The sequence below is a fragment of the Drosophila tropicalis genome, unplaced genomic scaffold (assembly GCF_018151085.1).
Source record: "Drosophila tropicalis isolate 14030-0801.00 unplaced genomic scaffold, ASM1815108v1 contig_805, whole genome shotgun sequence".
NCBI lineage: Eukaryota > Metazoa > Arthropoda > Insecta > Diptera > Drosophilidae > Drosophila > Drosophila tropicalis.
In genome coordinates, this window is record NW_027173295.1 from 2,751,977 (window position 1) to 2,775,000 (window position 23,024).

Below are 23,024 nucleotides of genomic sequence, written 5' to 3' on the forward strand. Positions count from 1 at the left end.
AGAAAAGAGAGGGACACAGATTGTTTTGGTGACAAAATTCATTTAAATTGCATGTAAGTAGTTTTAGTTAACTTCCTGTCTGTTTTGGTCCTTAAAGGCACATCGTCCTTTTGGTTCATATCGGATTCCACAAAATTTTTGCGAGTGCGATATGTGAGAAGGCGGTAACGGTTACCCTGACAACACTTTAGAGATAATATCCCTGCCGCTACTCTTGGTCGGGTTGGGGAGCCTTCCGTCATAATGAAACGTGTCAATTTACATGAAAATGATTTTTTCTCTCCAGCTCCTGGTGGTAAATGTGATGGTGGTGCTGTCCTTTAGGCAAAAGTGGCAACGTGTCTTAAGCAACCCATTAGGGACTCTTCTCCTTTATCACCGCTCCACATTCTCCCTCTCCTACTCTCTCTCGCGCCTCATTCTCTTCCTCTCATACTTTGGTGTTCGTCTTCTCTTTTTTGTCATTCCTACTGGTTTCTTCCTGTTAAGTGTTTTTTATGGCACGCTCAACTCAAGCTTTTTATGGCCACTGCCTTTGCATTTGCCTCTGCCTCTGCCTCTGCCTTTGCCTTATCCTGTGGCTTAGGAGTCACTCTTCAGCCAATGATGTTGCCACTGCCGACATTGCCGCGCAGCCACTGCTGGTTTATTATTTAAAGCAAATTATCAAAATGCTTTGGTATATCGTAAACAAAAGAAAAAGGATTCATTTTTATGTTGTACATCATTAAGCATTATAATCTCGAGATACATTTTTGTGCGTTTTTTTTTTTTTTTTTTTTTGTTCTCTCGCTCTTCTCTCTGTTTTATCCTCTGTTTTTTTTATGGCTACTAATTTTTAAGCTGATTAAAAGTCATCAAAATGAAATCTGAAAAGCTAATTCAAGCAGCCAGATTAAAAGTCATTGGGTTCCTCTCTCCAACATAACAACATAATTCGCAAGATAATGTACTAAAGACCAAACCTGATCATAATGATTATTTCACGTACCTTCGTACATGTGTATAGTATGCATATGATAACCGACATGGCAATTCGGTTATTCGTTTGCATTTGCACTTGAATTAAACTAGCCTTCGATTTGGCCATTTCAATTTGTTTGTTCAATTATTTTATACTCGTATTTATGGACTTTTAATAGCCAATTTTTTGTTATCTCCCTCGCTCTATACGAAATTTATTTAAATATTTTATTTTTTTTTCTAATATATTTTTACACTCACTTAAAACCATTTTTTAAAATTTATTTCAAACTGCCCCTTCCCTTGCACTCTGTCGATGGTGGTTACCCAAACAAAAATGCAATAATAATTTAGCAAACACACGAAAACCGCTCCAGGATAGAAACAACAACAACCAGCAAAAAAAAGAACTATAGTTTCTGATGTAGAAAAAACGAATAGGAAGAAACTGGCAAACTGCAAAATCGTCCAGCAGCATTGGCTTTAGCCTGCATATTTCATAAAAAGTCCTTAGGCAAACCGAAAACAAAAACAAAAAAAAAAAAAAAATCACAGACGCACACTCATGCACATATCTAAATAAAAAAGTCGAGAGTAAAATATATATATGTAGATATGTATGGGCAAACCGAAAAATTGTTGTCAGCGCTTAGACAATTTAACTACAAAATAAATAAATAGTTTTGTCCGCATACAAAAATTTACTTAAAACTCTTCTCTCCCATTAAGGCCAAACAATATATGGTTACTGTTAGTTAATACCCTACCTCTTGCTATCACTTGATCGTAGAGAAGTTTTAGTTGGGAAACAAAGTTTGTACTTGTTTAGTATTTAAGTATACTATCCACTTTAATGGAAATACTAATTAAAAATTAAGGCATTTAAAATTGTTAACTACTGTTTGGCTACTCCGATTTCACCACTATCTAAATGTAGTAACTAATATTATTGTTTTTAATTATTCAAATTTACTGCAACTTTGAAGCAAACTCTTTAACAGAGAATAGTTTTGGAAAAATGTTGCTAAGATCTAGCAACATGTTGCTGAAAATTTAAATGATTAGCTGGTTTTAAGCACACCCGCTCGATGGGAAGGCGATGCATTGCGCTGCCTGTTGCTTCCAGTCTGACGGCCATTTTCACAGTTTGCCAAAGAGGAAAATAGAAAAGAAAAACTATTTAGTTGCAGTTGGCGTTGATTTTTTGTGTACTCTTTGTGCTTTTTCTCGGTATCCACTTGGGTACATCAGTCAAACGTCCATCCATCCAACTGTGGGTGCGTCTCTCTTTCTGTCTTTCACTCTTTCTCTCTGTCTATCTGGCTGTCTGTCCGTCTGTCTCTATTTTCCTATCTTTCTACTACTACTACTGCTGCTGTTGCTGCTGCTCCCGCTTGGCAATTTTGTTGTTGGCCATGTCTGTGTCTGGCATAGAAATGCGCCTCGTCTATTGACAGTAACCATAATTTGTTTGTCTAGCTGGGAAGTTGGAAGTGGAGTGGCAATTGCTCAGAGGCCTGAAGCCTTCGATGTTGCTGCTGATGCTGATGCTGCTGCTGATGGCTTAAATATAAGTTGTAGTGTTTCTTTGGCATGGTTTTTTTCTGTTTCGTTTTGTTGCTTTTTTTTGTTTTTGGCCACAAAACTGTTGACAGTTATAAATGATGGGGTTTCTGGTCAGGCCAAAAACTACTAGAAGAAGGCAATGAAGTTTCAAATAATCAAAGGAGTAGAAAATTGTTTACCAAGTAACGGAAACGCCGTCAAGAATAGGTAAATTTCAACTGTATTTAATTGTACACATAAGTATTAGAGAGTTTTTTTCAATTACATGTATTCACAAAAAGAAATACTTTTTAGCTTCAAATAGTAATTATTGCTTGGGGATTCGGAAGTTTAAATTTCACACTACACAAGTAATTTATACTTTTAATTGCTTAGTCTTGCTTGTTTCCCTTTTGTTCTGCTCTAGAAATCTTTCTAATTATTTTGATCGATTGACATGTCCTTTATTGAAAGAATCGCCATGACTAACGTAATATCTAATATCTAGTATTTAATAAAAATTATCACTTCACTTTTGTGGCCAAACGGCGTAATGATTGATTGATAAAAAAAATTAATTCGGTCAATTGCCAATGCCATTCGACGTTTAAAATTGAATGTGGTTATTATTTTCTGTCCAACAGGGGTAAATTGCACATTTTATTGCATTGTAAATCGAAATCGGCAACGTATGGCATATTATGGCCATTTAATAACTGTTTTAAAGTTGCAATTTCATATACAAATAATGGCATTTAACCCATATTAGCTGTGGCAAATTGATTTGAGAGTCAGTTTTTCATGACACAGCAATTGTGTTGGCCAAAGCAATCCAAAAACTTTGCCAATTTCCTTTTTCAAGATAAAGTCATAGAGACTCTCCCGACATGGCCATAAATTACGCATCGAATGGGTTAAAAGAAAGAAAAACCGAACCAACAAATTGCGATAGATAGTTAGATAGATCGATAGATAGATAGATAGCGATCGTCGACATCATCAGTCGCTGCTTTGCTGCTTTCACTCTATAAACTATAAATAAGTAAGATTGAGAAAAACAATAAACAAAAAGGAGTCAACGCATATCGCAGCAATTTAATCGCAAAAGTTTAATTGTAAATCGTATGACTAAAATGAGTCGACTATTAATGGCATCACATTATAATAAAATGCTGCACAGTGGCCAAAGGCGGTTATAAAAGTTAGCAGCAAGTTTCTTTATAAGGTTACCCACTGGACATGGCCTGCAATTTTCACTTGGCTGCATTGACAGCTGGCCCAACATACACACATGTACATACATTTATTGTATGTTGCACATGCAACATGCAACATGCTACGACGTACAACAACCAACGTAACCACCACACACACACCTCACACCTCTGTACACCTGTATGTGGGCTAAGGATGGGTTTTTGCTAGCTAACCGCAAACTAAAAACGGATGTAGGCAAAATACAAGCACAACAACAGAAAGATATATGTATGTATAAATAAAAAGAGAGAAAAGTAAAGAAGATACAACGACAACAACATTTGCTCTGATTGTTTTCTCACCTGCGTGCAAAGGAAGTGCACGAATTGCATAAAAAGGAAGCAATACAATCTTTCGTTATTAACGAATTGTATATGCTCTTTTTCCTAGAATGACATTGAATCGAAACACACACAAATGACCATGGAAAGGTGTTTGGTGATGGAATCCCAGTTCGTACAGTTCCAATAAGAATAGAAAACTATTTCGAAATCAACTTGTTGACCAATTCTGTATGGCCTTTTTTTTGAATTGGAATAAAAATATTACATGCGGGTTTCTTTGTTTCCTTTTTTTGGTTTGTGTGTGTGTGTGAAATACCGCAATCTCTTGCAGTCATCTTCCACTTCCACTTGCACCTTGCCGCAATTTCAACTTCATCTTCATCTCAACAATCTGATGGACGGCGGCCACTTCATTCACGCCCTCTCTCTCCCTCTCTCTCTCTGTTTCTCACTGGATCTCGCTATCTCTTTCTCTGATTGTGTTTGCCTTGTCCAACATGCGTGCTGAAGATGATCTGCAGTGCAGTGCAGAAATTTTAATTAAATTAAAAACTTTACTTTGAGACACGTGTCAGACACCGACCGTCTCTTGCATCGACATTTTCCAGCTTTTTCCCCCACGTGAATGTGTATGTGTGTGTCTTTGCTTTTTTTTTCGACTGGGCCTCTGAGATTTTTACGACAATTTTTTTTTTCTCCTGCTCCTCCTCACATACATACATACATCTTGTTATTCAATTAAAGTGTTGCCCGGCTCTGCTTTTTAATTGCATGAAAAATGGTTTTTAAGTTCTTGTTTATGTGCATCAGAACGAGAGAGAGAGAGAGAGAATGAGATAAAGAGAAATGGAGAAAGGGAGGGCTAGCAAGGTTTTAGGCGTTAGATAGTTGGAAAGGATAGAAACAAAGAGGCAGGCCTGCTCTAGACTAGTTTTTGTGGTTGACTAATTGATTGCGATTCCCTGGCACACACACACACACACACACATATGTTTGAGTTGAGAGAAAAATAATTGAATTCATTTGTGTGAATATGGAAATTTGTTGAATGCAAAATGCAAAGGTTTAAAACTCTCTCTCTCTCTCTGAACTGAACTGAACTGAACTGAACCGAACTGAGCTCGACTTCAAATCATTCAATTAACCTGGCCGCAAATAGCTAAAATACCACTTCTACCCAGAGATGCTACTGCCCCCTCTCCAATCCATCCATTGAAGCACAACATGCCATCATTCCATTTGCCAGCTTTCATAACATAGCATGAAGAATGCCTAAACAATCATTAGTTAGCTCTAATTTGGCTTTAACTATGACTTATAATGCAGCAGCTAGTTAAACGCAACTCAAAATAAAAAAAAAATCCCAACAACTGTCGGATGTTTTGCTCCAAAACGCTGACAGTGGAGGCTATTAATTAGAAAGACAGAGAGACAACTCGCCAGCTCCAGCTGACTCCGACTCTGACTCTGACTCCTAAGTCTTTGACTCTCAGATGAAGCTTGGAAAACCACGCACGAGATGCGACTACAAATAAATAAATGGTTGGGACACAGGCAAAGAGGCAACTTCTGCCTGCCTGCCATAACAAGACATTTGTAATCATCTTCAATCATAACATAGGCACTCACACACACACACACACACACACACACACACTGTGTCTGTATGTTTATGTTTTCTCTATAAGTATATCTGTAGGCTGTGCGGACTAATGAACCAACTTAAAATTGTCATAACTGTAAATCATGACAACTTATGGAGCGTGCATAAGTCCGAGTATGTAGAGCAATCAAAAAAAAAAAAAAATGAACAAATTATGAAATACTTGGGGGCTTAAGAAAAAGATCAAGAAATATTAACAAATATATTTACATTTGTATGTGTGTTTGATATAAGATGACTCAGTATCAGTTAGACATACATAACTCAACTAATTGAAACCGAAATGAAGATACTCTAAGCTCATACATACATACATATATCTCTTCCCCATTATGCCCCAATCAATGATTGAAATTTTATGAATTATATTAAAAAGGAGCAAAAGGATTCATAGAAACTTTTATAATATCATATTAAGTCTTATTTATGTCTCTAAAGAAGAGTGTATTGTTTCATTTGTATTAGTTTTGTTAGATTTGTCGAATAAAGTCATCATTGGGCACATTCCCCAAAGCTAAATCTATTTTGACTGATAAGTCCAAAGTCAAGAGCCATCAGATTCATGATGGATCGGCATTGTTGCCGCCGTCACTGATGCTGCTGCTGCTGCTGCTGTTGCATGTCATTGCGGGGGCAATGATGAGACTGGACGTTGTTTTGTGACTTTGGGGGTATAGAAGGCCGTATGGTGGGTAGAGGCTGAAATTTGATTGTCGCGTTAATTACAATGGAGGAGGCGGTGGCGTCTCATCTATCTATCTACATACATATGTATGCACATATCTATCTGTTTAGCTCTGTCCCTGTCTGTCGCCCAATACGAATGACAAATCACGGCGATAACATGATTTCTGATTTGCGATTTGTGTTTGGATTTATGTTTGTTTGCCGTTTTTGTTCTTGCCTGCGAAAGTCAAATTTTGTGGATAGTTCCCCTTATGCGTCCGTTCCTCCTCTTCCTTTCCCCTCTTGGTGTGGCACTAAACCTGTCAAATGAAATTTTCCTTTTTGACAAGTGGAAATTGTTTTTCTCTTGCTCCGTATCGAGATGTGCGTGACGCTTCTCTTTGATTCCAGTTCACATGGCATTTTCTTTCGCTTGTATTCTATTTGTTTTTGTTTTGTTGTTGTTTTTTTTTTTTCCTTTTTTGATTTATGCGAAGGGAGGATCCATAAAAACTAGTTCAGTTCCCCGCTTGCTCCTTCTGCAGTTCTGCCCGCCCACCGCTCCACCTTACATTGTTTTGCATGGGGAGGGTCACATTACAGTGAGAAATTTGGTGTAATTTGGCGCATGTTTTTAGCTAAACGCTTCTTATCAGGCAAATTGGATGAATTTCCCGGTCGGTTGGACGGTTTGTCGGTCGGTCGGTCGGCGGGGGAAGCGCTTTGCATGTTGATGAATATTTGGCGTGTGCGTTGCCTAAATCGTGACCAAATTGTGTTAAGTTTATGTAGGTTGGTTAGCCTATAACTATAGCCTATATGTAGGTAGGGAGATTGTGAATGACATGTTTCGTGGCAGTCGAGAGCTGTGGCGGAGGGGGGGATATAGGACCAGGAGTCAAATTGTTGGAGAGCATGAACAAATAATTTTTATTTTCCTTCCTTTCAGGTCAAATATACATATATGAACATACATCAAATTTATGTTTGTGTAGAAGAGAATTAAACTGATTGTGAGAAAAAGGAATCTTCTCTTTGTTAGCGATCTTGACAAAGTTGTATTTGTTTGTTCGGCTTCTTTTTTGGAGTAGAAACCAGTTCAACCCACACACAGATTGAGCATAAAATTTATGATTTGGCAATTGGGGCGACATCTGAAACGAGTTTTTGGCGGCCAGCAGAAGTCAATGGGATTTGTGTGGAAGGAGTTGTGGTCCAACTTCAACTTCATTTTTTAATTAAAGGTGTTAACTGACCCAAACCAGACAACGAAACGAGAGTAACGAAATGAAAACGAAGCGAAGAAAAAGAAGGCCCTCCCCGCCCCCCGCCACCGATACAAAAATAAGTACATTTTGTGTTCACTTTAAATATTGAAGTTTATGACTCTTGGCATCCACTTAATATGTCAGTCAGCCATCTTGATTTTTGTGTTTGGTTGAGTTTTTTTTTTGTTGTTCTTGTTGTTGTGAGCTTTATTCTTACTTTTGTTTGTCTATTGTCTGAGGGCAGACAATGGGCATTATAAATTCATCAGGCGGAGCTGCGGAGAGTCGAGTCACTGACATACATATGGCAAAAAAAAAAAAAAAAAAAAAAGACTAAGGAGCACAGGCGAGCCTGCATAATGTATCTGAGTATATTTGAGTGTAACTGAAGTATCTGTGAGATGGTTTTTTGTTGTTGCTGTTGTTTCTCTGGTCACAAAAATGGCGCAGAGCTTTTGACTGACAAAAACAAGGCAGAAACCAACAATGGTAACTGAAAAGGATTTCACTGACTCTTGTCTGTGTGTAAGTGTGTGTGTGTGGGTGTGTGTGTGTGTGGTAGTTGACATTTGTTGCTGCCTGTTGTTATGGTTGTTGTTGCCTTTTGTTGCTTTTAATTGTGTCAGCCACTTCATAATAGGAATTTGAATGGAGCAAACAAAATGGAAAACAACTGCTCTAGTTGGCATAGAAAATGGAAATTTTGTTGCCTGGCTGGCTGGATGGCTGACAGGCAGATTCTGGTATTGGTAGTATACAATACGAATGTACATACATATACCCAACATCATAATACACACTTCGGCCACGAGGAGATTTCAATAATTGAAAGGGATATCTCTCGAATATGTAGTTACAATTTTGAATCCTTGTTCGACATAAATAACATACCTTTAGATGCAAATTGATTGAAGTGAAAAACAACAATAAAAAATCTAATCATTTATAAATTTCCCTCTTTTTATCGCATAATATTACTTGTAAAACAAATTAATTAAGAACAAAAAGATGTAAACTATTTTGTTCTCAGTAGACAAAAAACAAGAAACTTACTTGTTTAACAAATAAGTCAATTAATTGTATTATTTTGTATTGAACTGTGACAATGGTGTCCGTTTTTGTCCTGACCTGACAATGGAATTCAATATCCTTTTTGTCCCTTTTGTAATTTTTTACATACAAATTTAGTTGTTCAAATTAGAAACTGGCAAGTTGGGGGAAAATGAATCAAATGAATGACACTCAACATCAATTACTTACACTTTGAAATATTCGTTGCATTTAGTTGGCAATTCATTTTATTTTTATGTAGTTTTTATTTTTTGTTTGGGTGTGGTTTTTAGTATGATGTTTTTTTCTATTTTTTTTGTTGTTTTTTTGTTGCTCGCTTTGATTAGGTGAACTACAACGGTGTTTGGAGCTGCTTGTAATTAAATATTTAAGAGGCATTAGCATTCTCAGATTTCATGGAGCATGAAATCATATATTTCACAAAGCCTACGCTCAGATGGATGGTGAGACAGACAGACAGCGGGACGTACATCAAGTTTGTTGTTTTTTGATTTTGGGCGAGAAGTTGTGAAATGACAGAAAGCCATTTGACTGTCTGACTGACAGTTTGGCCAATCTATCAATAAGTATCTGACAAATGTTTTTCTTGTGTGGGCAGCAGCAATAAACGTAATTTAAATAGAAAACAAAAGTTTAAGTTACCATTCCAGCTCAGCAATTTTTTTCGAGTATTTAAATATACGTAAGACGAACAAAATGTCAACCAAAAAATTTTGTTTTGCCATTGTTTGTGATTCACTCACATACATACATATGTACATACATATGTATGTATGTATATGTAAGAATGTATGTACATGTGGCCAAAAGGACAAGTAGAAGGACATGGCAAGGTTTTGTTGCTTTCGTTTTCTCTCTTCACACTTTGTGCGTCCATTCTATCTATCTGTCTATCCATCTATATATCTGACCATTCCAGTCACTCATTCACTTACAATGTTAAGTTGAAAAGCGAATAGAAAAATTGTTTTTCTCTTATACTTTGTGTAATTTTTATGGATTTACAAGGATGCAAGGACATAAGGACATCCACACATACATATACACAAAAGCACATACACACACACACATACACGAGTTTGTCTGTGCTTAAGTAGCAGGAAGTTTATTTGTTATTGTTTTCCCGCTATCTTTCTCGCCTTCTCTCTTTTGTCCCTTCTGTCCCTTAGCAAATTAATTGAGTTGAAAACGCACCATTCAATAAATAAATAAATAATCATCATCATCATCATCATCATCATCATCATCATCAGCGGCTTAACATTTATTGGTTATAAATTGAGCACAATTCAGGCGTAAAATATAAAGTGGATTATAGTTTTAATGGGTTACACGAACAGAACAAAAAAAAAAAGTAATATACAACTGCAACTATGTTAAGGACACCATCTCCGTTGTAGCTATACCAGATAAATAAATTACACAAAGAGATTATCCCATAGACTAGCTCCCATGTGAGTTACTTTCACTGATGAGCTGTCAATGATACGGGATGGGCAACCAACTACTTCTTAAGCTTGCCTTCCCTTGGCTTAAGCCAATGATAAATGTGCGGGCTCAAATAAGAAAAATATGTGAAAATTCACAACAATTGCTTGCCTTCAGCTAAGAGATGTGTTATACCCATAATCATAGATACAAAAACAAGAAACAAATGGAACCTAAAGTAAACCTACATTTTTCACCTACATACATTTCATTTTGTCAGAAACTCATTTTTTGAACCATTTTCAATATATTCAAGGTGGAAACTTGTGAGGCAACAAAAATTGTATATCCTGTGAGCTTCTGGCCCAGTTCATTTTCAAACAGTTTCTCTAATCTATATCGATTTACAATTGGCAATTATGTCTGGATAACATTTTTATACCCTTGCAAAAAGGGTATATTAATTTTGGTCAGAAGTGTGCAACGCATAGAACGAAGCATCTCCGACCATACAAAGTATATATATTCTTGATCAGCACGACGAGACGAGTTCAACTAGCCATGTCCGTCCGTCCGTCCGTCTGGATCAACGCAAACTCCTCCTAGACCGTAAGAGCTACAGAGCTGAAATTTTGCACGTAGGCTTGTATATACTGCAGGCGTTGTATATCTCGGATTCAGCCGGATCGGACCACTATATCATATAGCTCCCATACAAACCCCAAAGTCACGAACAGTGACTTTTCTCAATAACTTCGTTATTTTCTATGCTATTATCGTGAAACTTAATATTAGAGAGTTTACTACGCCTATAAGCGACTATGCCAAATTTGATCAAGATCGGGTGACTATATCATATAGCTCCCATACAAACGGCCAAGTCACGAACAGTGACTTTCTCAATAACTTCGTTATTTTCTGAGCTATTGTCGTGAAACTTAATATTAGAGAGTTTACTACGCCTATAAGCGACTATGCCAAATTTGATCAAGATCGGGTGACTATATAATATAGCTCCCATACAAACGGCCAAGTCACGAACAGTGACTTTCTCAATAACTTCGTTATTTTCTGAGCTATTGTCGTGAAACTTAATATTAGAGAGTTTACTACGCCTATAAGCGACTATGCCAAATTTGATCAAGATCAGGTGACTATATCATATAGCTCCCATAGGAACGATTGGTCGAAAACAGTGACTTTTGAAAATAACTTCGTTACTTTTAACGCGATTGCTTTTAAATTAAACATTTCTTAATTTAATATATATGTTAAAGACTGTGCCGAATTTGATAAAGATCGGGTGACTATATCATATAGCTCCCATAGGAACGATCGGTGGAAAAAAGTGACTTTGATCAATATCTTCGTTATTTCCTATGATTGTAGGCCTTTCTTTCTCAAGCTTAACCCTTTTTAGATAAAACGTTCTTCCACATTGATGGCTAATAGGTAAGGATAGAGTTACCAAAAAAGTTGCAAGGGTATACAAACTTTGACGCGGTCGAAGTTAGCCCTGGCCCTCTGGTTTAATTTAACTTATAGAAATGTTGATTCGTTTTCATCTTAAACTAAATAGTACATATATTATCTCAATTCAGTTGATGTACAAATTCAAACGTTTGAAATATACATGTAGAAAATAATTGCTATGTGAATGATAGAAAAAAAGCCTTAAATCACATATCAATTACCACAATCCTTTGAGAGAAATCGAATTGAATACTTAGAGAGACAAAAACCCTTTTTTTTTCATTTATTCGGCAAAGCTTTGAATGTAAATCTAGCAGAAATTCAGAGGACAATCAATTACAGAAAATCGTTTTGGGGGTTTTTGCGGATGGACCAGTCATTTCAGGCTGCCGGCAATTAAAATGTCTGCCCACAAAAATTTCGCCATTCCCGCCCCATTACCCAGCCAAAACTAGATGAAGGCCTATAAATAATCCAAAGAGCCCCCGCCCTCTGCTGAACACAACTCAACTCAACGGCGACCAGACCAATCCCAACTCAATGAAACTCAGTCACTGGCTCCTAAATGCGTCAAAAGCGTTCTAAATGAGGCTTTTAATGGTTTTACGAATTTCTATACAAAGTGAACTTGACTCCTTCTCCTCCCGCTACTCTTTCTTTTGGCCTATGCTGCTGCCCAGCCGGTGGAAGGATTTGCTCTGTTGTCCTTTCGCGCTCTTTGATTAATTTATTTTTGGTTTGCTAGAAAAGGCGGGTGGAATGACGACAGACACGGGGACAGGGATAGGGATTGGGGTAGGGATCGGGGGAGCTGGGGCTGGGCGTGTCTGTTGGCCCGCTTGTCTACACATGTAGCCATCAATCGGGCATTGGCCCTAATTTTTTGTTGGTTGATTTTGTTGTTGTTTTGTTTGTTGTTGATATTCCCATCGGAAGGATAAAACTTAATCGACTCATTGCACATTTGTCGAGTTAATAGAAAATACAAAGTTTGAGGGTTGACAACGAAAATGAATAAAACTTTTTAGGGTCTTTTAACTTACAGAAGACATCTATACACTATAAAATATATCCTATCCTATCTGATATCAGATTGATATTGTCTTTCGTTGAGATAGAGTAATGTTTTTATGCATTCAATAGACTCATTTCCGTTTCTCATAATCATGTGATCGAAACAGGTTCAAGATCATACCAACCCCTTATCTCAGATCTCTTGTCATCTCGATATAATGAAAATCGGGTAGACGTAGTTAAAAAAAACTTATCACCATTAGTTTTTCTCCCTTTGGGAGAGACGCAAATTTGTCCAGGAGCAGACTATCAATAACCCAAAAATTAACATTTGATTGTAACCATCATTTTGTGAAAGACCTTTTGATCTATCAACAATGACAATATTAATCATTAAATACTTGAAAATCGAACTTGAAAATCGAACTTCCAGAATCTTAGCGTTTTCTAAGGCACTTAAATCAATTCGAATAACTCGAAACAGCCAATAATTGTCTTTTAAAATATGAATAGTATGTAATTCACTATAAGTTTTTATTTTTTCAAATGGGAGAAGTTCCAATTGAGGAAAATTAAAATAAAGGATCCACAAATCCAAAGAGATAAAAGGACTGAAATATACTTCATTATATCCCTAATAAATATTCAGTAATGATTAACAGTAAAAACAACATTCAACACAGTCTAGGCATAAAGCTGAGAGCAACAGCATTATAGTTTAAGATCTCCACTGAGCCATAGACAATACCAACTCTAACGTAGAGTAGAGTATACATAAAGTATGAATAAATACCAAAATGATATTTAACATTCTAATGCATTCGAAACATTCATATGTACAATGTTTTCTTACATTCAAACTCAAGTGCAACTCAGTTTCACATCAGCTCGAAGTCGATTTCAATGTCTATTCAATTCATTTGAAGTTATGTTAACTAAATTGTTGATTATTATTAAACATGATACCTTATACCAGACTCAAATGATTTTATGTAAAATATTATTGCCTGGCTATAGAATTTCTAATAAATTGTTGTCTTACAATGTTAGTCTTTGATTCATTTATTTTAAAATATTTTTCTTTGTTTTTTTCTTTGCAGATGCGATGCGGTTAATTCTGGTAAGAGAATGTTTTGATTTTTCATTTAAAAATACATATACATTTTCTGGTAATTGATACAATTTATTCTTGTTTTTTTTTAAAGGCAAGAAAATTCTTGTAAAAGAAATTATTTTGTTGGTTGATTAAAGTTTTAATCTAATGAATAGTAAATAAGATGAAGCTATGTTTTCTGGTTTTTTCAATATATTTAAATTCCTTTCTCTTCCTTAACATTTAGTTTAAATTTGGTGAGCTGTTTTTTTTTTATTATGTTTTATATTTTTATGTCTTCATTTCTGAACACTGAACCCAATTTGCTGCAGAGGCTTACTCTCAAAGAGGAGTATGAAACTGCATATCCTGTTGCGTACATTAAACATTTCAACCACCATCTCATCTCACTATGGACACTGCAGGAGGTCCTTTTTTCTGTTCTCTTCGAGAGAAGCTCGCTCTCTCTGCCCCTTACTATCTTCCTTTGTCTGTCTGTGGTTCTTTGGTCTCAACAAGTCACCGTGTTAGGCAACCCGCATAGGCTCTACCTGCTGCTGCACCTCCACAAAAGGTTAAAGAGTGGCCCAGGTAGAAGAAGAAAATGATCTTTTTCTTTGGCTTCACTTGCCATTGGGAATGGGGGAATGGGCAAACCAGTTTTTAAAGTAATTTATAATGCCTGGTTATATGGTATCTAACTATTGGTATAATCGAGACTGAAGAAAACTGAAAATACCGTTTAATAACTTGACCCATGCCCCGTGCACATTTACTCGAAATTTCAGCGCATTTTCACCATTGTGTAATTAATTTAACCGACAGACAAGACTTTTCCATCATCATAACCATCATTTCATCCCATTCCATTCTATCGCGACCACATCCCATCCCATCCCATCCCGCCATCGTCATCGTCATCATCATTCCAATCTGTTGTGATGTTTGTTTTGTTTTTTTACGAGTAACGTTTGCTTCATTTTCTCATCTCTGTACAATGGGATCTATTTTTAACATTACATGAACCTCACATATCATCTTGCTTTTCAATTGTATTGTATATAGATTATAGTAGGTATATACATACATACATACGTACACGATGTTGCCATGTGTAAAGCGCATTAAATACTTTGAGGCAGGATAATTCACACTTCCTTTTCGACGGGCTGCATGTTTAGCTACTTTTAGCTTGATTTGGTTTCGTCTTTCTTTCGTTCTTTTATTTTATTTCATTTCAATTCATTCTTTTTCGTTCGTACCGAATCGTGCTCAAATGCCTTTTTCCACAGAAACCGTGCGAAATTTAGCAGCTTGTTTTATTCACTTTGCCTTTGAGGATATACGCTATACGAATATCATCAAGGGGCTGGGGGTCATGGAGCCATGAGGCATCAGGCATGGGGCATGGAGTAGACCGACGGCTTTATGGACCAGATAAACTTTGTTTGCTAATGATAATGGAGAGGTACTGTAAGGCAGGGATGCTAACGGTGTGAGAAGTGTGAAGTAATGATAAGATACGACGAGTATATATGTATGTATGTATGTATGTATAGTATCCAACAGTCTTTGAGTAATGATTGTACTCAATTTGTTTGCTCAAGATTAACCACACACATAAACACACACTCACACATTCAATGAGAAAGAAAACGAGAAAGAGAGAGGACCTCAGTTTTATGATTACACCTGGTTGCAAAAACAAGGAATTGAACACATTATGATACCAATAAGAGTTTAATCGTTTTGTTACTCAAGATCAATTCAACTGCATAGAAATGGATGTTTTCTATAGCTCTGGCACTTACCTTTCCGCCAACTTTCAGTTCATAACCCATGCCCAGCGGCGTTTTCAATTGCACGGGGCATACAAATCCAATATTTCGATGTGGACTCTCTGACACGCCTGTTTGATGTTTTCTAGTGGTAACTCTTGGTGCACTTCGCGTCGGTGCCGCTGGCGTTGATGACGATGATGTTGTATTCTCTGCCACACACAAATCCTCACCACCATGTTCTGGGAATTTTGAGCATTCCAAATTCTCGGGCCAATTGAAATTGTAGGTTTTCATTAGATTCTCACAAACGCGCGCTGATTCGCATAGCGATCGACATGGCGGTATGGGTCGCTCCAGTATTGTACACACGGGGACATAGAGGGAGCACAGGAATAACTGTAGATCGTCGGAGCAACCAATTTTTACAAGTGGAGCAAATTGATGGACTTCCAAGCCGGCCTCTTCCTGCTTGGTATGACCAATGAGATTTGGCATTATGGTCATATTATAGGGAATATTTTTGCATATGGATATGGTGATGGGTTCACAGCGGTTGTGATGGGGGAAGCCACCTTCGAGGGATGTCGCTGATGTGCCGCTTAACTCAGAGGCCGAGGAAGCCATCAAAGAGCCGCCGCTCCGATAATACGGACTGGCATCCAATGGGCTCTGATCATAACGCTGAACACCCTGGATGAGTGATGGCAAGATGAAGAAAATTTGTAGCCACATTTTCAAATTGGGCATTATTAAAATTTTGTATGATTTTGCTTTTGTTTTCTTTTGTATTAACTCCACACTCGCTTCTATTCTATTATTTCTCCTTCTCCCCTTACGAGGCTTTGTTTTGTTTGGGTTTCGGGGTTTGATTAATTGGGCTTTGTTTTTTTCTTTAGTTGATAAAACACATGTTTGATTTGGTAAAACACTTTGACACCTTTTATTTACGGATTTACGTATTTTGAAATATATTTATTTTTTTTTGCTTTTTAGCATTTAATGAAACTTGTGAAACACATTAATTTGGCCTATTGCTTTGTGCATTTTTTTTTTTTTTTTTAATTTATTTGTATTAATTTCACTTGCTTTTGCCGGCGAGGGACGCCAACAAATAACCGTTGTTGTGTTCCAATCAACGGCTCCTCTTCACATGCACAGAGAAGTTTTACGTCAAAAAAATTGCGCGCAAAAAAAATGAACACTATGCATTCGCAGAGCGTGGAAATTTCAACCGTACAAGCACAACCGCATGGCAGGGCATACGCTGACAAACTGGAAACCGTTTTCGAAAACGAGCCACAGCCAACAGACTGCCTAACAGTTTGCCATGCTCTTATGTTGCTGAATATGTGCCGAGACGAGAGAGAGAGAGAGAGAGCGAGCAAGCAACCACCCCCTCATGCCCCACAACGATGGTTCGTTCGCTCGTTGGGTCGTTCGTTGTGGTCGGTTGTCAGCCATGGCTTGGCCATGTTGGGGGACTAACGACGACCTTGAATTCGTCTACTGATATGCATTCTCAACGCGGGGGAGACGACACGACACGACGATACGACACGACTCGAGTCTTTCTCTCGCTGTGTGTTTCTATGTTGCTGACAAACCACAGGTCTCTCTTTGTCTCTTTGTCGGGTTATAAGCGGGACTGTTAAACCATTTGTTTTGGATGCTGTGAAGCGGCTTTTTGTCGGATTCTTGGCGGCGGCAAGCATCTCCTCCTGTTGATTAGGTGGCCACGAAATGGAAATATCAACAAATGGTTAAGTGTGTTGGAGGCTTATAGAATTAATTTGAATTTAAATATGTGAGTTTTAGGAAGTCAATTAAGATATGAGAAGCCCATGTGTATGCAACATGGGTGAATGTTGCACATAACTACAAGATAAATGCCTTAGCTATTTTAATTTATATTTACAAAATTAAAAAAAATATGTTTGTAACGATTCATCGTTTATTTTGACCGATCAATTTGAATGTGAAACATCGACTTGGACTTGGACTTGAAAAAATAGTTGGCCTTGCAAAGGTGTTCAATTAATTGGCTAAGACCAATAAGGCTTAGGTTTTTTAAGGTCAATTTTCCAAAGTTTATGTTCTTTTTATTGTTGGTGTTGTTGTTGTTGTTGTAACCGTAATTGTTGAAAACTTTAAACTGTATATTTTATTCATCTTATTTTTCAATGTCATTCAACTTTTATCATGTACATATCTGGTCTATAAGATGCCGCTATAGTTTTTATTATAACGTTGTGTTTTTCCAACTTTCCTTGACTAATTTCCCTGCTATACACATTGGCCCCGTTATCTCTATGAGTGTGTGTGTGTGTGTGTGTGCTGTATTGTGTAACCTGAAGACCATTATTCTTTACATCCCGCTACCGTTCCCCTTCTAGCCACTAGAGAGTTGTTTGGTTTGTTTGTTGTTTGTCTGTTTTGGCATATTTGCACGAGTTAATTTCCAACAATTTGCTGCAGCAGCAGGCCTAAATGCGACAATTTTCATCACTATCCATCTCTGTCTAGAATCTAGATGGCCATTCATTGAGTCATTCGTTCATTCATTCAACAGTTTTTCTTTCTTGTCTCTAGTTTTCTTTTTTTGCAAGCACTTGAACTTAATTAAGTCATTAACTTGCGTTTAATCTGAAAGCTTAGTAAAAAAAGAAGCGAAGACATAAACAAACTTCGCATATCCAAGGCATCTGTCTAATGACCCCCGCCCAATGGACAGGAGAGAGAGGGTTGGATAGGGATGGAATTAAGATGGCCCTGGGGCTGTTAGCCAAGCTAGCCCAGCAGTCAATAAACTTGTTATATTGACAATAATGATGACATTAGAAGCGACTCTTTGGTCTTTGTCACCTGTGGTAAACTGGCAAGAAGAAGCAACAGAAGAAGACGATGATGATGATGATGATTATAATGATCATGTTATGGAGAAAGACCCTTTCGATCGAAACTTGCAAGCTGGCTCTCTGCAAGTTTAACATATTTTCCTCACACAACTCTCTCCCACCGGACAAGTCGCTCGCTCGTTGCTTGGCTTGTAGTGAAACAAGTGTTACCGGTTTAGTGTTCCTTCTTATGCTCCTTCACCTTATGCTGCTTAGTCTGCACTCTCCCCCCCACACACATCTCATTCGCATTTCGCTCTCCCGGTCTCTCGCTGTCTCTCTTTTGGTCTCCATCGTCAGCTTGTTTAATAAAAAGCGCCAAAGTTACGCCGCTTGAAAGAAAAAACAAAAAAAAAAAAAATATATAAAACATTGCGTTTTTTTTAAGTGCATCGACTTAAAGTTTACCTTAGATAAACATAAATGTTTCTGATGGACTCTCTTTCTCATGTCTCTTGATCAGGATCAGGATGCTGATCTTGAAGTGAATTATGTCAGGATCAAAGATAATCTGCTTTTGTATTAATAGATCAATGAATTTCTTTAATTATATAATTTAGATCTTTAATCATTTATCAGTTGTCTCTAATAATCGATAACCCTTTAATCGATATCGTGTGATCCTTTTCTTCCGCTCATTAGCCTTTTATTTATGCAGGACTTTTGAATATTAGTCTGTCCAAGAAAGGCACAATTAGCCGAATCTACCCTGTTGACACAATGCTGAGTGCAGGGTATCAGAAAAAAAGACTTCTTCTGTTCATTGTTGTTGCTCAATGTTGTCGTCGTCGTCGACGACGGTTTCCGTTGCCTCTTTTAGCCGATGTTGTTCTTGTTTTTATGCTTACAAGTGAACGAACTTTGACGTTCTGTCGTTCTCTCCGTCTTTGCCTCTATCTACTGTCCCGCTTATTCTCCCAGTCTTTGGCATTGTTAGAAAGTGTTTTTTGTTGTGTTCTCTCTTTTTGGAATATGTAATTTAATCTAATTAAAATGAAAATTGCTTTAAAAAAAAAATAAATAAAACAACAACAAGAAAATAAGAGCGATGTGGGAGATGAACCTTGTTAGATAAGCGAAAGTAAAATTGAATTAAATTTACAATAATAATAGATAATGACGATAGAAAACTAGAACTATTCCAAAACCCAAAAACAACAGAAAAGAACACAATTCAATTTTGGTCACAACTAATAGCATCTTGTCATGATATAGTGGCAATAGTAATCATAACAATAATGATGGATAATTGACATTGGTTCTCTATGGCATATGTTGTGATTTGGAATTTTTCAATGTATCATGTCGATACTTCAAATTTCAATTGATTGCTTTCAATTTCATTTAAACTAATCAAATTTATGTTCATCTGTCTGTGAATTTCAACAAGCTTTGAATTAATTTATTGTGTTTTAAGCATTTGAATAGTTGAAACACATATACATACAAACAAACATATTTAGGTATATATCATTTTGATTACCCAAAAAAACCTACTTAAAAAAACAGCAGAATTCCATTTCAAAAATTTTTCTACTTAACTTAATTCACAAAAAAAGAAGACAACAAATATTTAAATTCTATTGGCAACCGCCTAAGTCACCCTTAGAGTGAGACTATTTTTTAATTTAGCAGACATCCACTTATTTTAAACTTTCGTAGACATACATTTGAGGACTTAAAGGTTAAGGGAATTGTCGAAGGCGCCTTTATTATAATTTCTAGATTATTTCAACAAAATGATATAATGCTTTTCTGATTTTCAATAGACACATTCTCGGCCCTTAGAGTTATTGGCCAAGTGTTTATTCCTAGACCCTGATTCTCTTTCGTTTTTTAGTGCTGAGAAACAATTCTCGATTTGGCATTTGATCTTCTTAGTCGATCACTTTCACAAATTTCAATAGTTTACAGTTTTTACCACTTTTTCTAATAGTTGCCACGAAGTTTAATGTTTTGGTACAAAATATTTCTATATTGTTTACATTTCTGACGTTTACAAACTTTATCTTTCCTGATTTAACCAAATTATAGTAGAACAATTTCATGCAGAAATAACAAGAACATGATAAAAATGCATGTTACATGTCATTTGTTAGTTAGATGGGCGTATTGAAAGTGTCCTAAATAAATGATTGAATAATTCTCATTGAGCTGTATCTTTTGCCAGTTAATGGTGTTTTTTCATCACAGTTTCTGTAGTTTTTTTTTCTTTTGTTTTTCGTGTCTACTTGGTATCTGTCATGTCATTGCAGAGTTCGAGTTCCAGTTTGAAGGGCATCGAAGACGACATGAACTACTGGACCCGTAACGAGTCCTGTTACTTGTTGTTTCTGCTACTGTTCTGGCTTTGATTGATTGCTCTGTACCACGCTCTCATCTGAACCCACCCACCCACTATACATACAAGCCCCCTACCAAAGCACAAAACAAAAAAAAAAACACGCCCATGTTGTTGGCAATTTTTCAAAAAAACAAAAGTTTAATTGAGCTTCTGGCCGTTGGCTGGTTGGATGGGTTTAAGTAAATAAATGCATTATTTATGAGAAATGTCTGATGAAAGCGGATGAAAACGCAGGAAAAAGCCTAACTGAAACGGTTTCAAATATCAACGGGATGGTGAGGGTTATTGCATACTGACCGAAGGGGGGGGTCCCCCGAAAATGGGAGTTGTGTATTGTGATTGTACTTAAATAGCAACAAATGAGCTGTAAAAACGTGCTACCAAAAGTTTACATTAAGACATTTTCATTTACTTGTATGTAGGAGGGGGGTGTGTACGGCTAAAGGGGGTGGTCACACTGTTGTTGGTGGGTGGAAACTAAAAACTTGGCATTAGTGAAAAGCTTTTACATCTAATTAGACCAAAACCTGACTAAGAACCTGAGGGAGTCGTCGGTTAAAAAGTTGACATTTCCATTTTTGGTTTTTGAGGTTGCAAAGTAAAAGCAAAAAGAACACCATGTGGAAGCAGAAGAAGAAGCAGCAGCAGCTTCGACCTCTTAAGGGTTAAAATGTGACTCGGATTTCTTTGTAAATACTTATGCTAGATGTGTTTTCTATGTATGTAAGTAACTACTGCTGCTCTTGGAAGCCCTTTTTCCAGTTTGGGTTGGCTTACAGTAGTCCAAACAGTCCTTTTTGCATTAAGACTTTATACACACGCACACACACACACACACACACAAACACATGCGAATCCTTTTGCTATGTTGCTTAGCCCACCTTCTTACTTCCGCCATACTTGTGGCAACGTAATTTGGCTGCCATTTTCTTGTTGTTGTGTGTGTGTGTGTGTTTTTTTGACTTCTGCGGAAAAAGAAAACATGCGAAACATGTCTGAAGCAATGCGGATTGATTTGTGCTACAAATAAGCTTTTGCCTTGGCCCCCACCCCCACACACACAATAAGCAGCAACCCTTTCTGAAGTGGGACAAGTTGTTGGCAAGGACGTGTGTTGGAGGCAGAAGGGATTATTTCTAGAAATGGGCAACAAACAAATAACATTTAAAGGGATTGAATCCAACTAATTGGAGGGGATGCAGTAACTCAAATTCATTCATATATCCGGAAAAAGAAATTCGCATTTTCTACATTCCAAACATGTCCGGTTTTTGGTCTAGAATTACATGATTTCTCGTACGGTAAATGTTAATATATGATATGGCAAATTATACAAAGACTTGCATAGAATCTATAATATTCCATAGGGTTTGTTATTGACGAAAGAAATTTAAATTGATTGCTCATTGCAGGACTAAACGAAGATGGAACAAAGAAAACACTACCAAGACCTTTTTAGGCTCTTGAATTTTCCGACCAGCATTCGCTCAACCTTTGACTTTTTCAATAGACTTCGAAGGAACTTTCTCACACAGCAAAATTTTCTAATGAAATGACCATTTCCTACCCACTACCCACATCATGATTTGGCCATAACTCGCTCAACAATGCATTCAATTAAGCCGAAAAGTTACAAGCAGCAGGAATGAGGGAAACGATGGTTTGCCACCATTTGTACATATGTGCAATACAAAAACCCTGTAACGCCCAATTAACCAACATGTCGACAACTCCTCCGACTGACTTCCTCGGCCAGCTCTGCCCGATCCTTGCCTTGTATCCAACTGGACAACTACATTCTCGCCTTGCATGTAAATCAAATGCAGTTCAAAGTTGAAAATGGGCCAGCAACAAGCGGAAAAATCTTCACTCAGATACAAACACACACACACACACTCAGTTGGAGACGGGGGAAAGGGAGGGGAGGATAGAGTGAAAAGTTGATCAAATCTTTAGCCGTTGGGGGCAAAACAACAAGTTCTCCGTCCTCCTGCATGCTCCCATCTCCGTCCTCCTGCATGCTCCCATCTCTCCGCAATGAAGAGCGGCAAAAGTCGTAAGCCAAATCGCATAAATAACGCCCTCGGGTCGAAAAACTTTGGTCGATTCGCGTAGGTGGGAATCCATCCACCCAAAACGCACAGACATTTCCGTTTTTGGGCATTGAGTCTGGTATGCCACGCCCACGTTAAGCCCATTTATCACGCATATGCAGCGTATGTGGTGGCAATAGTGATGGTAGCGGTGGTGATGGTGGTGGTGGTGCTGCTGGTGCTGGGG

General features: G+C 37.4%; 1 protein-coding gene across 1 annotated transcript in view; it reads right to left on the minus strand.

The window, feature by feature from the left end:
* fz (frizzled) overlaps positions 1 to 16,767 on the minus strand; it is a 118,971-nt gene extending 102,204 nt beyond the window's left edge. The window contains exon 1 of the mRNA XM_068293867.1: positions 15,537 to 16,767. Within this exon, the coding sequence (XP_068149968.1) occupies positions 15,537 to 16,253 (717 nt within the window). The 5' untranslated portion in view covers positions 16,254 to 16,767. The remainder of the gene's footprint in view (positions 1 to 15,536) is intronic.
* Positions 16,768 to 23,024: the final 6,257 nt, after the last annotated feature.